This window comes from Schistocerca cancellata, chromosome 2 (genome assembly GCF_023864275.1).
Source record: "Schistocerca cancellata isolate TAMUIC-IGC-003103 chromosome 2, iqSchCanc2.1, whole genome shotgun sequence".
NCBI classification, from domain to species: domain Eukaryota; kingdom Metazoa; phylum Arthropoda; class Insecta; order Orthoptera; family Acrididae; genus Schistocerca; species Schistocerca cancellata.
The window spans coordinates 588,850,976-588,870,975 of NC_064627.1; the positions used below are offsets into that span (position 1 = coordinate 588,850,976).

Consider the following 20,000-nt stretch of genomic DNA (forward strand, 5'->3'; position numbering starts at 1 on the left):
AACTAGGGATCATCACACAAAAAGCTAGGCACTACTCTCAGTAGCAATTTACCACCAGAAGGAGGTTCTTGCTCATCGGTCTGAAGATGACCACAGTAGTGGTCAAAACTGGTCACTGTAATAAATAAATTGTGATCAAGACTGTTTTTGATAGTAAATATTTGTAACACATTGATCACTGTTCACTCCCACAATGTATTCAAAAGTAATGAATAGTGTGTGTTTCTGGTTTTTTTTCCCTACATTGTTGACTCATTTATTCACTTGTTCCACACATGCATTGCCATAGCAGAGCAGCATGTCTACCTCTACAGTGCCATCTGTATTACATGCCCCTTTTGGTGTGTGGTGGAGGATACTTTGTGTACCAGTGTCACTCCCCCTTTCCTGTTTCAGTCGCCTACGGTTCATGGAAAGAACAATTGCTGGTAACTCTCTATGTGGGCTTCAATCTCTCTAATGTAAACCAAAATGTCACAGGATGCTAAGCCATGGTGCTAGAGATCAATCACTCTGCACTCCCTTAACCCACTCACTTGCTGATTTCATTTTCATGTGCTAAATGTTGATGAGACATAATTGCATTTGCTGTCATATCCCTAACTCATTTTTATGGCTTGCTCATCAAATTTGGCTCAACTTTGGCTGGGTCACATAAAAGGGGATGCCAATAAGGCTATGTGAATATTTATACAGCATTTGTTTTTATTTTTCAGGTGGAGTGAACAGTATTGTTTTGTTCAGAGATCATTAAATAAGAGGATTTATATCCATTTACTACCCAAATCATCTCTGGAACATGGAGCAAAAAAGTAAACTTCTTTAATACATATACACGCAAAGAGAGCAGTAGAATGTGGAAAAAAAATCTATTTATAATGGAAGGCCTGTAATGACAGCTGAGTTTAATTATTTCCACTAACCATTTAAAACTGCATATCATACATCAAGGTTAACATTAGAATTCATTAACCCACAGTAACAACTAACATATGTCTGACAGTTGTTAGCTACTTTAATAGATATACCATCACAAGGGTTTGTAGGTAGCCTTCATTAGCCAATAAGATTACCATAACTGATTGTAATTAACATACATTATGATTTTAAAAAGTTATAATCTGATGAACATCAAACCCAAAAATGAGACATAGCCCACTCTTACTGTGTAATAAGTTGAGAGATTCATGCATGAAACAGTGTGGCAAAATAATAATGGTGAATGAAAGTATTTCTAAGGTGTAAATAAGTCAAAGCAGGCACTAGAAAGCCAAAACATTAAGATGTCATCATAATTGTGTCCATGTTGTTCCTCAACACTACTTTTATAATGAGTAATGTGTTTATCACTAGTTTCTTTTTTTTTTTTCACATTAGAAATATACTGAGTATGATAATTTTGTGTATTGCTGTGGACTTATTTTAATGTGGTGGTTAATTTTGATTTTTAAGTCAGTGTATTTACTTTATTCTTCAATTTCTTATTTTCTTATATGTGTGGTTAAGTTAAGTAACCCAGCTGCTACAAAAACTACTCTGACTATCACCTGATTACCACAAAATACACAATATTGCAAAACTAAGCATATAGTGGCCATCAATTACTATGATCTGCTTCAGATACAATCCAAATAAGATTATGTAAACAAGAAGCAGGAACTGTGATGAAATGAGACTCTCCTTCATATTCTCTCTCTGTTTTGTGAACTCTTCAAGTATGTGGATCAGTCACCATGAAATCCCAACTAACTGCAATATTGTCTCAAAATTATAATACTGTAGAAATTAATACTGAGTAACAAAACAACTGTAGTGGTTTCTGCTTTCAGTCAGGTGAACAAAACAGTACATTGAAAGGTATTTAGTACTAAATTTTTATCCTCAGTATCAATGATTTAAAGACCAAAAATGTGATAGCTTCTTGTGCTGTATAGAAAAAGCAAAGAAAGAAACAATTAATAAGATTCTTTGTTGTTATAGTACATAAAGTAGATTACCCTCTTAAGTAAAAGAAAACGTTTTCTTTTTTTCACAAGGTTTTCCTTGGCAAAATTCCAATAACAAATTAAATTTTATTATGAACTGTCTGGAAATGCTTCAACAATGTAATGCAATATTTTCTCCAATACAGACCATTAATTTCTTCCCAGTGATCAAGATTTTGAAACAATAAAGAACAAACTTTGGAATTATGATTGTGTATATTCTAGAATTCATAAATATTTGCCTAACACTCATAATGTTTAATCTATCCTGTCCAAGACTATTCATCTCAGCATACCACTGCAACCTACATCCATTTGAAACTACTTACCATACCCAAACCTGTGTCCTCATGTTCTGTGGTCTTCAGTCCAAAGATGCAACTCTCGAAGCTAGTCTATCCCATGCAAGGCTATTCATGTATGCGTACTACTGCAACCTACATACATTTGAAACTATTTACATACCAAACCCTTAGTCTCCCTGTTCAGTTTTTATCCCCCACACTACCCCATATTACCAAATAGATGATTCTGTAATGCCTAAGGACATGAGCCAACAATCACTCCTTTCTTTTAGCCTATTTTTTCCATAAATTTCTTTTCTCCCAAATTTGATTCAGTACCTCTTCATCAGTTATCTGCCCTAATCCATCTAATCTTCAGCATGCTTCTGAAGGCCCACATTTCAAAGTCTTCTGTTCTCTTATTGTCTTGTTTGTATTGCTTGTCTTCCATGATTCACTTCTGTACAAGGATAAACTTCAGACAAGTACTTTTGGAAGACAGTTTTTAACCATACATTTCATTACATGGTAACATAATTATTTCTCTTTCAGAAAAGTAAGATTGCTATTGCCATTCTGCATCTTGTGTCTTCTTTACTTTGACCCTCACCATGTAATTTGTGCCCAAAAAGCAAAACTCATGTACTACTTCCAGTGCTGCATTTCCTAATCTAATCATCTCACAATTGCTCAGCTGTACTCCATTACCTTTTTTCTTTTATTTACTTTCATATTATAAACTCTTTTTCAAGTTAAAATACATTCTTTTCTACTGCTCATGCATTTCTTATCCCATCCACAGGTCTACAGTTTTGCATTTTTCCTGTAGCTACTTCTGTTTTGCATTTAAACACTTTCTGTCAATTACTTTTAGACACCCAAATAACCTTTGTTCGTTTCGCTTTTATATTTTCTCCTTTCATCAGTTAAACATCCTAGGTTTTGTGTTTGTCCTTGTCTTTTTATTTTCTTCTTCTTCTGTTGTTTTCATTTCATTATTTCATTTTTTAAAGCTACCCATTGATCTTACACTGTATTTCTTCTGCCTATCTCAGTGAGTCATTGCCTAATCCTCTCTGAAATGCTGATCATCCTCCAATTATTTCAACTGAACTATTTCTCATCTCCTTAATTTCCTACCTTTCCATAATTTCCTTAATTTGGGTATGCATTTTATAACCAATAAATTATGGCCAGATTCTACATCTGCTCCTAAAAATGTTTTCCAGTGGCCCTTCAGTCAAGTGATAGAAATTTTTAAAATTTTCTATAAGAAATTCTACCAGGTTGCTTCCTCTTTCATTCCTTTCATCAATCCATGTGTCCTACTTTTCCTTTTCCCACTATCAAATTTCACTCTGACCCATCAAACTAAATTTAAAGTTCCTTTAACATATCAAACAGTTTCTTTTGTATTGTCATGTATCTTCATTATCTGGGGAGCTTGTAGTCACACACATTTGTACTACTGTGGTGAATTGTGACTGTATGATTATCTTGGCTATAATTTGTTTACTATCCTGTTTGTAGGAGTTTACTACATCCTGTTTTGTTGTTCATGTTCAAACCCACTTGCGCCATATCTGATCACAATTCCTGTTCATCGTACCACTGCACTTCACTAGCTCCTTCTGTACCTATTTATGGCGTTACCTATGCGTAGTGTCGTAAAAATAAAGTCTGGCCCCCCCATTCAATATAGTTTGCTGCAACCCCTCTTGCAGATTTCATCTATGTAATGTACCAAATGTAATGGCCACAGTTGATACCAGATCTCTGGTCCCAAAGTTTACACTTGCTATCAGGTTTTAATGGCTCAGTATTTATTTCAAAAACAATTCACGGAAGATTCTAACAACTGACATCGGACACATTTATGCACACCTGCCAATCTGTGTTTGGTTGAAATTCATAAAAATGGAAAGTATTGCTGGTCTGCGTGACTTACCACATCAACAACTCACTCTCAAGTGGTGTGTGGAATCTCTCTAAAATGTATTTAAAGGCAGGCCTTTCACCACCAGTTTAATGGAAGTGATGTCACAAAATGAATTATAAATATGTACTTCACAATAAAATGAAACTGCCAGAATGTCAATGTTATTTTAATTTATATTAATATTAATTTAAAAGAGATTTTTGTTGCATATTAAATTTGTATATTATTGTATAAGTAACCATACTTAAGTCCACTATTATTTCCAAAAACCTGTCTGCAATCTTATCAGAATTAAATAACTAGTTATTTTTTATGAAATTTAAAATTCCTGAGAATTTGTGTGTAATTTGTCTCACCTTAAAGAACTTTGATCCTGATTCCAAAACTAGTCTTAGATTTTGCGAGTCTGTAATATTTCCAAAATTATGGATGACGTAATGTTTCAACTTATAATTTTACTAGTATTCATGCAGCTGACACATTTGGACTACACCTGTATACATGAAACATGATCTTTTGTCCTCCAGCTGGCTGATCACTTGCAAAAATCGTAGATGAACCAGCTACCCAGATAACGCATTAAGAGCTTCTCCCTAAAATTTTAGGAAAGAAGTCAGGTATTTCACAGAACCCTAAAAGTCGCTCCACATTCATGTCATTGTCAGTTGAAATAGAGGGCAAATCTGCAGGTAAATTAGCTGCTTTCATCTTGTCTGAATATAAAACACAGTCAACTAAAGTGTGACACACTGTGATCTGTATGCCACAAGCACCACTCCCAGTGAAGCAGGAAGCCATGCATCAGAGGACTTTATCCTAAGTGAAAACTAGTGACAAGGCCGTCATCCCATCTGCGTGGCTGGAAGGAGGTATACCTAGTTCTCGCTATTGATTTTACTAGTTTCAGCTTATTGTTGGTATCTTCCAGCCACTCTTCTTCCCACCTATGCATGACACTGTAGCTCAACAATGAGGTGAGAGCATGTAGAGGGATGGCACACTGTACTAGCTGATGATTGTGAAAAACATCTTTAGCTGCCATGTTTGCCATTTTGTTTCCCTTAATACCCATGTACCCAGCAGAGAGACACCTTCTTGAACTACTGTAGGTGGAGTAGAGTGCACTGGATTTTCAGTACTACTTTAACTGTTGGGTACAAGTGTTGTAGAGAGTGAAGGGCACTCGAGGAATTGGAACAGACGAGGAATTTAGCAGTTGCAGCGTATCTCATTTGCTCCGTTTCCCTGAAGAATGCATGTAATTCAGCACTGAACATAGTGAAGGCTTGATGTAACCAGATCTTGACAGCACAATCAGGTAGAACAACAGAGCAGCCAAGGCAGTTTCACTCTTTGGAACCATCTTTGAATGCAGCTGGGTGGTGCTCATCTAAAATGTCATAAAATACTGTATTAAAAACAGAGACAGCAGTACAGCCTCTACTGTATTGCAAAATCTGAAACTATTCTCAATCTGTGTGGTAACCATGATGCCAGCCAGTTCCAGCTCTGTATTTGGGTTTGTATTTGCCTAACACCAAGTAACTCAAGCTCTTGTTACACCGGTATCCCAAAAGGTCTTGTTGCTTGTAGATGATTTGCTTTTCAAAACAATCTTTTAAATGAATATGAATATTGCACAATAGCCTCCTTTGTTAATAAGTGATACAATTTTGGAAATATCCTAATGCGTTGGTCTTCCATGAAATGTATTGTCCTGTTATGGTCTTTAGTTGCTATAAATTCAGTAACTGCTGAGTAAATGTTAATTTTCAGAACAGCATTGTAATTGAATTGAATATTATACAATAGCTTTCTTTGGAAATATGTGATAATTTTTGAAATTATCCAAATGAGTTGATCTCTCATGAAACCTGTTATCCTATTATGATTTTTAGTTGCTTAGATCCTCAATTAACGGTAGCAAAATACGAGAGACCATATTGAAGTCATCAAAATACAAAATGTGGATTTCTTATAGGGATCTTTAAATACCCAAGAACTTTTTATGCAATTGGCAATGTTGTGCTGTTGTCATAAATGTGTTTTATATATAAGAAAAAATTAGAATTCACATACTACAAATTGTATTTAGGGCTACATGATCGACTTTGCTTCAATAATTGATTATGAAATCTTATTACATACTTCAGCCTACCCATTACTGTTTTTAAATCCAACCTACCTACACAGTTACACGATCTAAAATTCCATAATCTGATCCACGGAATGCTAGATTCACTTTTTCTGATGATACATCCCAGAAGCATAAATCTATCTGTGGGATTAATAATCTCCTAAGTATTATAAACAGGAGGATGCATTCATCACTAAACTGTACAGTGGAGCTGAGTTTTCTTAGGAAATAATGAGAGCTGTACAATACCTTCACTTTTAAGCCATCTGCAGTATCAACAAAGCAAGGCCATATTGGAAAATATTAAAAGGCCAGTTTTTATCTCACTAGGAATCTTATTTTGAATTATATCTGTGAACAGTTTATAAAACAGCTGTGTAAACAACATCCACATTCCCTTACACATGCCTCTGGAAGCATGCATTTTTTAAGTTGGAATCTGTGGACAAGTGGGTAACTGGCTCAGATCATATCTAGAAGACAGACAACAAAAAATAATATTAGGTGTTAACAATCTACAAATAGGAGAGGTAGAGTCTGACTGGGGAATAGTACATCATGAAGTTCCACAAGGGTCAGTCCTTGGTCCCCTCCTATTTATTATATATATTAATGACTTACCCCTGTCCTCAAACAGTGCTAGCAATATCACAATGTTTGCAGATGACACAAGTATAGTGACAGCCAGCAAAACCTCCACTGACATAGAGTTAAATGCTAACCAAGCACTTGCAACTGCTCTGAACTGGTTCACACCAAATTCTCTAGCAATAAACCTCAGTAAAACAAATTACATGCAGTTCCAATACAGTTACATAAGCCCAGAAGAGATTAACATTGCACACGAGAGCCAACAGTTACAGAGTGTTCAGTGCACAAAGTTCCTAGGCGTTCACATAGATAACCTGTTCAACTGGGAAATCCACATACAGCAAACACTAAAAAAGCTTAGCTCAGCAGCATTTGATATCCGAATAATCTCCAAAATTGGAGACATCAATGTATCAAAGTCTGCATATTTTGGCTACTTTCATTCAGTGATGTGCTATGGAATAATCTTGTGGGGCAAATCACCACTTTCAAAAAAAAATTTTTGTGAGCCAGAAAAAAGTAGTCCGACTTATATGTAGTGTTCCTCCAAGAACCTCATGTCGCAATCTTTTTAAACAGTTAGGTATATTAACCACTACCTCACAATATCTCCTCTCACTCACGGCTTTCACACTTCTCAATTCCTCTGAATATGAAACAAATGAGTGATACCATCATTATAACATAAAGCAGGAAGGTGATATGGACTGTAAATGGAAAAATTTTTTTCTCCGGTACAAAAAGGAGTAAAGTACACAAGTACAAAAATCTTTAATGCACTCCCGAGTAATATAAAGTGTCTAAAAGAAAAGAAAATGCTATTAAAAAACAACTAAAGGAATTCCTACTGGAAAAATGTTTGTACTCTTTAGATGAATTCTTCAGCAGAGATAAATAATTTGAGTAGTAATTCAGATTATTTCCTTTGTCATTGTATCTGTATTGTTTTTTTTTTTCACTACTGTATTTTTGTATTGTATTGTTTATTATCTCAGTTATATTACTGCAATGTACCAGTTTTGAATCATTCATCTACCATGTGTAATATATCAGTATGTATCGTATTGTTTGATACGTATATTGTATCTGCTTTGACTCGTTCCACATCCATGCATTATCACGCCATACTGGATCTATGGAATATGTATCTCAAATTTAAAAAAAATTTTAAAAAAAGTTGTTAATCTCACACCTTTTCATTGTGATCATGAATGCCAACTGTTGTTGTTGTTGTTGTTGTGGTCTTCAGTCCTGAGACTGGTTTGATGCAGCTCTCCATGCTACTCTATCCTGTGCAAGCTTCTTCATCTGCCATTACCTACTGCAACCTACATCCTTCTGAATCTGCTTAGTGTATTCATCTCTTGGTATGCCAACTACTGGATAATGAAAATATAAGTTAGGATCTTCAGCCTACCTTCAAAGTTTGACCATTGTTATATTCCATTATCACACCATAGACTTGTACAATTCTGGTTTTGTAACTTGTTTATTTATAGTTCAATTTTTGCAATCTCATAGTTTATCTCAATTTTTCCCAACACTTTTTGAGGTAGAAAGCATGTGACACCCTGTCACATAGTGGTATACATTCTTGTTTAGGAAGTGGCAAGATTAATCTTCGCAGTTATGATGCCCTGCCAAATGCATTCCCATAGTGGGGAGTGTGGTGTCTGTTGTATCTGTGCTCACTTGCTGGTTCAGAATGACAGTGGCTAACTGTTGTACAAGTCTCAGTTTCATTATTGAAATAATTTCAAGATTTTTAAAATAAGATAAAAACCAAAACTGATAGCTTCCCATTGTAACCAACATTCATACACTTCAATAAGTTTTTATAAATGCTTCAGATGATGACTTAAACTGAAAATTTAGCCATCAAAATGGCTAATTAATTGATTTTGTTCAGAACAGAGTAAGTTAGGCAATGTTCCAGTTCTATAATAAGAATGAATCTTTTCACTTGTTTGATAAAATTATTTTCATTTGTTGTGCTTTCTGAGTGAGTGAGGGTGTGAATATAGCATGTGATTTGTGTTGTTGTTGTCTTCAGTCCAGTGACTGGTTTGATTCAGCTCTCCATGCTAATCTATCCTGTGCAAGCCTCTTCAGCTTGTATCCTTCTGAATCTGCTTACCATATTCATTTCTTGGTCTCCTATGATTTTTACCTTCCACAATTCCCCACAGTACTAAGCTGGTGATCTGCTGATGTCTCAGAATACATCCTGTCAACTGATACCTTTTTCTAGTCAGGTTGTGACACAGATTTCTTTTCCCTCCAGTTATGTTCAGTACCTCCTCATTAGTTACATGCTATACCACCTATTCCTCAGCATTCTTCTGTAGCACCATATTTCAAAAGCTTCTATTCTTTTCTTATATAAATTGTTTATTGTCCACAGTTCACTTCCATACATGAATACACTCCATCAAGGGCATATCCAGGATCTGAACTTGGGGTGGGGGGCAGGTCATACTAGTCTCAAGAAACAATGACTCGAGACAACATACAGCACTTCTTATTAAGTAAAACAGTAAACCAGTGAAAAACTGCTTTTAATAAACATTTTAAATACAAGAATGCACTTGTACAATCCGAGAAAACACGCAGCATTTCTTATTAAATAAAACAGTAAACTAGTAAAAAACTGTGAATATCTCCGTGGGGGGGGGGGGCAGCTGACACCCCCCCCCCTGCCCCTCGCTGGGTATGCCCATGCGCTCCATACAAATACTTTCAGAAAAGACTTCCTGACACTTAAATCTATACTCAATGTTAACAAATTTCTCTTCTTCAGAAACACTTTCCTTGCCACTGCCAGTATACATTTTATATCCTCAAGCATCATCACTTATTTTGCTCCCCAAATAGCAAAACTCATCCGTTACTTTTAGTGTCTCATTTCCTAATATAATTCCCTTGGCATTATCATTGTTTCACTTTTGGTGATGTTCATCTTCCAAGACACTGTCCATCCCATTCAACTGCTCTTCCAAGTCCTTTGCTGTCTGAGAGAAAATTGCATGTGATCAGAAACTCAAAGTTTTTATTTCTTCTCCCTGAACTTTAATTCCTTCTCCAAATTTTTCTTTGGTTTCCTTTAATTCTTGCTCAATGTACAGACTGAATAACATCAGGGATAGGCTACAACACTCTCTCACTTCCTTCTCAGTCATCGCTTCCTTTTCATGCCTCTTGTCTCTTACATCTGCTGTCTAGTTTCTGTACAAGTTGTAAATAGGCTTTCCCTCCCTGTATTTTACCTATGCTACTCTCAGAATTTCAAAGAAAGTATTACAGTCAACATTATCAAAAGTTTTCTCCAAGTCTACAAATGCTACAAACATAGGTTTGCTTTTCCTTAACCTATGTGTAAGCTAAGTGGTAGTGTCAGTACTGCCTTGCTTGTGCCCACATTTCTCCAGAATCCAAACTGATCTTACCCAAGGTCGGATCCTATCAGTTCTTCCATTTTTCCAGCTTTCTTTGGAATTGGAATTATTACATTCTTCTTGAAGTCTGAGAGTTTTCGACCCGTCTCATGAATCTTGCCCTCCCGACGGAAGATTTATGGTGAATGAATGTGTGAAACATGTTGTGAAATTGAGCAGTGAGCCACACATGTGGCATGATGCGTTTAATGTAAAGTTGCTAGCTTAAGGATTGAGAAGCAAACTCTCTACTTCTGCCATTAAAACAGGTAAATATGAGACTGTTTACAGCCTATTTATTTTCTGGGAACTACAGGTTTTCAGAATGGATTTAAGTAAATTTGGGATTGGGGTTGGTCAAGGATAGAAATTATGGTGCTGCTGTCTGCAAAAACTATGAAACTGACTGACTACAGTATTTTAGCTACAGTATTTCAGCCAGTCAGATGAGAACATCTGCACATTGTGAAGCACACTGCTAACCATTGTTCTGTGAACTAAAAATCGTGACTGTAATAAACCTATATGTTTACTATGTTTATAAGTCCACACAAAAAAGAAGTTACTAGAAGCAAAACATAGAGAAAATATACATTTCTACAACACTTCTTACCATAGACTGTCAAATCCATTTAACAGCTATGAACTGATGGGCACAAATTATTTAATAAGCTTCCACAATATGTACAAGAAGTACCTGAACAAGCATTCAAACAAAAACTGTATGAATGGCTAGTTGCTCACCCAATCCATGACATGAATGATTATTTCAAATGTTATATAATTTTGTAGTATTAATCTCATGTCAGTTGTTTTCTTTGAATTAACAGTCATATTGTATTATACGCCTGGCGTTGTCTATTGCTGCAATGTTTGAATCACAATAAAATTACTATTATTACTATTACTGTGTCACAATCTCTGATTGTATGATGCATGTTATGTGGTAATCAAAATCTAATTGGTACATATATGGTACAGTTTATACATATTCATGTCTAGATTCATTATAATGATTATAGCTTGTGCAGAAAATAACATTTCAGTATCACTGTATGTTCTTTAAGATTTTACTTCCAGCTTTAGGATTTATACAACATCTTAAATACACAATAGTTAACATTTTCTCTGACAATTCAAACACTGTTTGTCTCTACAGGCTAGTCATGAGCAAGTAACACTTTTAATCTTTGAGTTCATGCAATAGTTTTACCTTACATGGAATAACAATTAAAATCGTTTTCAATTTCAGGGTTGAAAGGCCAATATAAAAATAAAAGTTTAGGAATATGCATAAACCACTGCCCTCACATTTAATCCAACTCTCGCACATGTAAATCCATATAGCTAACAAAAGAGAAGAAATCTTCATTATGCATTAACCTACAAAGCTTACACAAGCACAACAAACATAGCTATGCTTGGCCCCACCTATCTCAAGTCTGCTAGAGAAGCATCTACTGATCTACAAGGAATGGTGACAGGGAATGAAAAGAAGCATGTCTATTTATTTTTTTTCTTTCTCTCTCTCTCTCTCTCTCTCTCTCTCTCTCTCTCTCCCTCTTTTTTTTTTTTTTTGTGCTGCTGAATTCCATCATCTATGCACCATAGAATAATTGAGTAAACTCTTTGTGCACACTTCTTTGCATCTTTGTGAAACTATTTATTTCGTGTTTGCTGAACTACTTGCAGAATTCTGAAAGTGCAGTGTCATATAAGTTATCAATATTACTTGTTTGAAAGTACCTGTAGTGAGCATAATTCAGTGTACCTAACTTATACCCATATCTTCAGGATACCACTCTTGCGTACATAATATACTTAAATATGTCACCACACTGGTTGTGCTGAGAAAGTATTGTAGAAGAATATTCAGATGAGTTGTTATCCTGTGTAAATGCATCATGAATACTCATATTTGGTGGTCTTATCAGTAGCCTGCACTTTTTAATATATGGTCTGACCCCTTTTTGCCTTGGTAGTACTAGACCTAAACTTCATTTAACAACATTTTATGTACTGTAATCTCTTTCTATATATGAACATATTCACACTGTCACATTTGTACACATATTTGTATACATATAATTACTTATATCATGGTGTGGCCCGTTTTCTTTGGTACCAGCTACCTAGATTCTCCTTCCTGCCTTTATTATTCTTATACAATAATTCTTTCTTTTGTTGTATATTATTATAGTGTTCAGTTCACAGTTTATATAACGATTATCTAAATTTTTACATACTGTAAAGAGTAGTGTAGTTTGTAGATAGGTTTCTGTAGTTAGTCATTCTTTCTTCCTCTGTAAAACTTTTAATTTAAACCTCTTTACTGTATTAGTTTTATCCTTATGGTTTAGGGTCCTTCATGTTAATAGTAATTAACTTATATCAAAACCTCCAGAATATAGTTTATTTAGTGGCTAGATGTCATCTTTGTGTTGCATCCAGCATGCTAAGTGGTGCGTTGGACTGAACTATTTCTCAGGTTACCTTCCATTAGGAATGTGGTGCACTAATCGACTGTGAGAATAACTTTCAAATGATAGAGCACAGCAATCAATTATCCTTTTCTTGCACGTTTTATTCAGAAATTCTTCATTTCGGCTAATGCCTAGCTGTTATCAATGCTAAAAAATACAAGAAGTACATGTTCAGGCAATATTATAAAAAGTTACAACTTGTGGCATAGCCTATATGGCTTATACTTTAAATTACATACCACCATTTCATAGTATCAATGCATGTTCTAGTATATCAGTCCACAGTTTTTCGGGCTTTTCTCACAGTTCTTTTAAGACTACTGTATAGTGAAGGTAGGCTTTGTGGAGAACACTTCTATTGGCTGTATGATGCCATCTATATGAACTACATAATATGTAACACTGAAAGCAGATATGGTCTCTAGTAAAAAACTTCAAATTTGCATAGGAATAACTCTAAATAAAGTACAAGTAAAATTATTTACATTGGTATCAGACTTGTTTCCACATTTAACAGTAAACATAGAAAATATTTTAAAAATTTCAGATTTACTCCCAGTGAGTCAGTTGTTTTGTTATTCTTTAAAACATATATGTAATGTCATATTGGGGAGAAGAGGAGCTTGTGGCACAACTTGACTAGAAGAAGGGATCGGCTGGTAGGACATGTTCTGAGACATCGAGGGATCACCAATTTAGTATTGGACGGCAGCGTGGAGGATAAAAATCTTAGAGGAAGATCAAGAGATGAATACACTAAGCAGATTCAGAAGGATCTAGGCTGCATTAGGTACTGGGAGACTGGGAGATGAAGAAGCTTGCACAGGATAGAGTAGCATGGAGAGCTGCATCAAACAAGTCTCAGGACTGAAGACCACAACAACAACAACATCAACGATGTCAGATTGGTAAAACTTTTTTAAAAAATATGTACAAAACACAAGGAGGCATATGCTATATGCTGCAACTATTAGAATTGATTTGATTTAAATGCTTTTGTCTTTTGTACTATTTGTCTCTTTATTTAATCATCATGATGGGTATGTGGTTCCTCTTATTTACGGAACAGTTCATAGGTGGCACCAGATGTCAGCAAGATGGATAGTTAGTGTGACTTGCATTGCATTACAGATGTGGAGAGTACTAGTCTCTGTGCCCTTTCAAACAGATTTTAATTATAAATACAATAAAATCAGTATACTGAATTGCTGTTATTAACAATGTACATGCATCAAAACTAATGTACCATGGAAAAAGTTCTGTATGTTCAATGTTATAACCATCATTCTTGTACAGTATTATGTTAATGGCTACTAGATACTGGCAAGATGGCAGGAGCTACTTCATACCCCCCTGGGCCAAACCGTTCACTCATTCCCAGCAAGAAGTTTTCTAACTATTCCCAAAACTGCGCATTTTTCATAATGACCTGATCATTAAGCAGGTTGCAGTTGACATTTTTGTGATGACAAAAGATCATCAGCTCTTCTAGGATGTTAAGGAACCTGCCTTTCTCACACTTAATGCGGCAACCTCGCATTAGATGTCAAAGTTGGCAACTTATATTTTGTTGTAACTTGTAAGTAAATAAGTAGCCATACTTAGTTTCTTCATGTGTCTTTCTGCTCAATGTGACATGTTCCCCAAACCTAATTTCAAGCCTCCTTCCTGACTGGCCAATGTAACAGCCTCCACAGTCCAGGCAATCAATTTTATAAACTCTAGAAGCATGAAATAGGTTCTTTGTATCTACAGTATGTTGCAAAATACATCCTAAGTTATTTTTGGTTCTAAAAGAGACTGTCACATTGTACTTTCTAAAGACAGTTGCTATACTTTTACTCATTTTTCCATAGTAAGGTAAACTAACAAACTTAGTACTTTCTTTAGAAGCTATATTATTGTAAAGCATCATCTTATTTTTGTATTTATTAGCTATGTTCTTATACATACTGCCTAGTAAGCCATGTGGATAGTTATGCACTTTCGCAATATGTCTTATGTTGCCAATCCATCACCATGTTCATCTTTCGACAACAGATTATTGAACAATTGACTGATAGCAAAATTGAAAAATGCTTTTTTATGTTGAACTGTGTGGTTTTAAGTAAAATCCACAATACCATCTGTACAAGTTTCTCTGCAAAAGATACCAAATGTGTGCCTGCCATTTTCATTCTGAATTGATAGATATAGAAAAGTAATAGATCTATTTGATTCAATCCCACATGCAAATTTAATCATTTGATGCAAGTTATTTAATGTGGTTACTATAGTGTTGATGACATCAATGTTACCCTTTATTAACAGCAGCATCTCATCTATGTACCAATTTTTTCTGCCAATGAGGAATTTTCAGAAAAGAATCTGTTTTCTAGATGATTGATAAACATGTCAGCATGCATCCCAGATGTCAAGTGCCCTGTACTTAGACCTTCTTGTTGGGAATGTATATCTCCATTAAATTTAAAGACTTATTATTATATTTTTCCCTGAGGCATTTAAATGTCTCAGGGAAAATATAATTATAAGATATGTAAGATCACCTATGATACAGGACTTTCCCATTATGTCCAATGTTGGGGTGCTATTCCCATGCCAGAGAGCAATGTAAGAGAAAATAAGCAAAAGATACGAATGGAAGTTTGTGTTGGGAAGGCACTCAACTTGGGTAGTTTGTACAGTAAATTTAAAGGAGTTAAATTTCAAAATTATTCTAAGTACCCCAATGAATTCATCTATTTCCCTCATAGAAAGCTCGTTTTGTTTCATTAAATTACACTGAATTACCTGCACAGTTTTTTCAATAGATACGCTTCTGTAAGTTAATGATATCAAGAGAAACAAATTTCATGTCATCAGTTATTGGTGTATTTCTAATTTTATTGATAAGTTCAAAACTATTTCTAATAGGAAAATTGGTTATAGAATTTATAATGAGTTTCAAGAAACCACAGGCATTGTCCAGCTACAGTATAGAAAGGACTTCTCCTACCATCCACCACTGAGTGCATCGGATAGCCATCTTTGTGTACCTTTATTTGTGCCCTAAGTGTGAGTGCCAGGGGGTCATAACCATTAGCCTCCATACCTCTCTTGGTTATATTACATGCACTGTAGAATTTTAACTGATAATGCAATTTCTTTTGAGCATTAGACATTACATCCTTATCAATTTTCTTAATATTATTATCTTCAAAGAATTTTAGGCTTTTAGCAGTATAGATATATTTGCAGCAATCACAATTGTTCCCCTTTTGTCCACCCTAGTTACTATAGCGTTGCTTTCAGAAAGCTTAGAATTGATACTTTCAATGACTGTCTCCTCATTTATAGACCTGGGGACAGGTTTATTTACCTCATTTGTAATAATATTATTAATTGCTAAACAAATCTTATTCTGATCATGTTGTGGCACTCTCAGTGAATCAATAGCATACTTAGTATGGACCACTGTGTCTTTTATAGCCATGGAATCCACTTTCCTATTTATATTATACATCATACTCTTACTAAACATTTCCATTTCACTCTGATCAAAAACAATATTAGTCAAATTCAACACTCTTGGGAAGAAGTCAAACTTTGACACACAATCATCATTAATCACTGTTGCTCTATTTTCCAACCTCAGAATCTTATTATGATGTCTTTGCTATGCTTTATGCACCACTTTACCCACTGTGTTACTAACACCATGCAGCACTGTGTCGAACGTTAAAGGTGAAAGTACATTGGCAAGTTCAAAATGTAACCCATATAGATATCACTGACCATTTGTTTTTTCACAAACAGAGCCATAATCTCATTTTTCATTACGATGACTTCACATTTCCACCTACATCGCGGCATTTGACTGTCTGCATTCTTGTTGTTGAACAGTGACTGTATGTACCTTGGCGTGAGCTTTATAGAAATGGACATTTTGTTCAGTGCTACCTCCGGATGGTGATTGACAGTTTTATCTTGAGCTTCTTGTACCTGTAAAATGCAGTGCTGGCCCAGCTAGGCAAAATCTTGATCATGTTACCTTCCATTAGGAATGTGGGTGCACTCAACAACTGCGATATGACTTTCAAATGATAGAGGATAGCAGTCAGTCATCCTTTTAGTGCAGGTTTTATTCAGCAAATCTAGATTTCGACTGGTGCCTAGCCATTAGCAATGCTAAAAAAAATACAAGAAATATATAGTCAGGCAATATTATAAAAAGACAACTCACTGCATAACCTATATGGCTTATACATTAGATTACATACCACCATTTCATAGTATCAATGTATGTTCAGGTGCATCAGTCCCCTGTTGTTTGGCCTTCTATCACAGTTCTTTCAAAACTACTGTGTAATGAATTTTTGTACTTGCGCTGAGGTTGCTGACCTATGTGTTAGCTCCTACTACGCCTGTACATCATCTCCCTCTCATAATGCTGCTTCACATGTTTACCTCTCAAATGCATTATCGCATTGTATTTGGGAAATGCATGTATTGAAGAACGAATCAGTACCACTGCGATCATGTGTGATTTTCAGGCTTCATATAGTCTTTTCACATTAAACAGAATCTTAAATTACTATAACATACTTTGCTTCAATTTAAAAACATATAAATAAATAAAATGAAAATTTTCTCTTAAAACTAAGTGAACAATTATTATATACACTCCTGGAAATGGAAAAAAGAACACATTGACACCGGTGTGTCAGACCCACCATACTTGCTCCGGACACTGCGAGAGGGCTGTACAAGCAATGATCACACGCACGGCACAGCGGACACACCAGGAACCGCGGTGTTGGCCGTCGAATGGCGCTAGCTGCGCAGCATTTGTGCACCGCCGCCGTCAGTGTCAGCCAGTTTGCCGTGGCATACGGAGCTCCATCGCAGTCTTTAACACTGGTAGCATGCCGCGACAGCGTGGACGTGAACCGTATGTGCAGTTGACGGACTTTGAGCGAGGGCGTATAGTGGGCATGCGGGAGGCCGGGTGGACGTACCGCCGAATTGCTCAACACGTGGGGCGTGAGGTCTCCACAGTACATCGATGTTGTTGCCAGTGGTCGGCGGAAGGTGCACGTGCCCGTCGACTTGGGACCGGACCGCAGCGACGCACGGATGCACGCCAAGACCGTAGGATCCTACGCAGTGCCGTAGGGGACCGCACCGCCACTTCCCAGCAAATTAGGGACACTGTTGCTCCTGGGGTATCGGCGAGGACCATTCGCAACCGTCTCCATGAAGCTGGGCTACGGTCCCGCACACCGTTAGGCCGTCTTCCGCTCACGCCCCAACATCGTGCAGCCCACCTCCAGTGGTGTCGCGACAGGCGTGAATGGAGGGACGAATGGAGACGTGTCGTCTTCAGCGATGAGAGTCGCTTCTGCCTTGGTGCCAATGATGGTCGTATGCGTGTTTGGCGCCGTGCAGGTGAGCGCCACAATCAGGACTGCATACGACCGAGGCACACAGGGCCAACACCCGGCATCATGGTGTGGGGAGCGATCTCCTACACTGGCCGTACACCACTGGTGATCGTCGAGGGGACACTGAATAGTGCACGGTACATCCAAACCGTCATCGAACCCATCGTTCTACCATTCCTAGACCGGCAAGGGAACTTGCTGTTCCAACAGGACAATGCACGTCCGCATGTATCCCGTGCCACCCAACGTGCTCTAGAAGGTGTAAGTCAACTACCCTGGCCAGCAAGATCTCCGGATCTGTCCCCCATTGAGCATGTTTGGGACTGGATGAAGCGTCGTCTTACGCGGTCTGCACGTCCAGCACGAACGCTGGTCCAACTGAGGCGCCAGGTGGAAATGGCATGGCAAGCCGTTCCACAGGACTACATCCAGCATCTCTACGATCGTCTCCATGGGAGAATAGCAGCCTGCATTGCTGCGAAAGGTGGATATACACTGTACTAGTGCCGACATTGTGCATGCTCTGTTGCCTGTGTCTATGTGCCTGTGGTTCTGTCAGTGTGATCATGTGATGTATCTGACCCCAGGAATGTGTCAATAAAGTTTCCCCTTCCTGGGACAATGAATTCACGGTGTTCTTATTTCAATTTCCAGGAGTGTACATATTATACTGAAATATTTCATTTGCTCATTTACAGTACTTCAACTGAGGTCTGACCCTTGTCCAATCCTTTTAGTGTACAAATTCTCTTTGATCCTTGTCTTTTCCACTATTCAGGTCAGGCTAATCTACATGCAACTGGACATGGGGTTTTAGTAGCTATGAGTGTCCCAGTGTACAAAGGCTGCCAATTACAACTGAACTTCCCACATTTCATAGATTTAGATTGTGTTCGTGGTAATACCTCTTGTCCTACTTGAAATTGTATAATACGCCCTTATCATTTGTTGTACAACTTTTTCCTCTGTTCAACCTTTTCCTCCATATTAATCTAAGCCTGGCGTACCTTTTCTTCAATTGATATCTCTCCCCTGGATATCTTGGGCAATGGTTTCTCCCACTAGTCGACTTCTCTCCTCTTAAACATCAATTCAGTAGGTATAAAATCGGTTGAAGTGTGTGGTAAGTTGTTAATCCCTAGCGGAGTAATTTGATGATGTATTCGAGGCCAGGATAATATTGGGTGACAAGGGGGATGCTTCTGTGTGGTCTGGGGGTAGGAACATTGTTGTTGGACGGGGAGGAATGTATTGCTCGGGAGATCTGTGTATATATATATATATAAAAAGAAAGATGATGAGACTTACCAAGCAAAAGCGCTGGCAGGTCGATAGACACACAAACATACACACAAAATTCTAGCTTTCGCAACCAACGGTTGCCTCGTCAGGAAAGAGGGAAGGAGAGGGAAAGACGAAAGGATTTGGGTTTTAAGGGAGAGGGTAAGGAGTCATTCCAATCCCGAGAACGGAAAGACTTACCTTAGGGAGAAAAAAGGACAGGTATACACTCACGCACACACACACATATCCATCCACATATACACAGACACAAGCTATATATATATATATATATATATATATATATATATATTCGTCACCAACTGTGCTAGTTTCATTTTCCTCCTATTATCTTGTTCCGTTTAGAGTCCACTTCTCTTTATTTATTTATTGATTTATTTATTTAATATTCCATAGTTTTAACGTTCGTTATTTGCTGTTTT

The 20,000-nt window shown here is 36.9% G+C and overlaps 1 protein-coding gene across 1 annotated transcript in view; it reads left to right on the forward strand.

Moving 5' to 3' along the window:
- The window catches only part of LOC126147082 (dynein regulatory complex protein 8), a 191,442-nt gene extending 190,053 nt beyond the window's left edge, over window positions 1-1,389 (forward strand). The window contains exon 5 of the mRNA XM_049915667.1: window positions 717-1,389. Coding sequence (XP_049771624.1) covers window positions 717-725 — 9 coding nt within the window. The 3' untranslated portion in view covers window positions 726-1,389. The remainder of the gene's footprint in view (window positions 1-716) is intronic.
- Window positions 1,390-20,000: the final 18,611 nt, after the last annotated feature.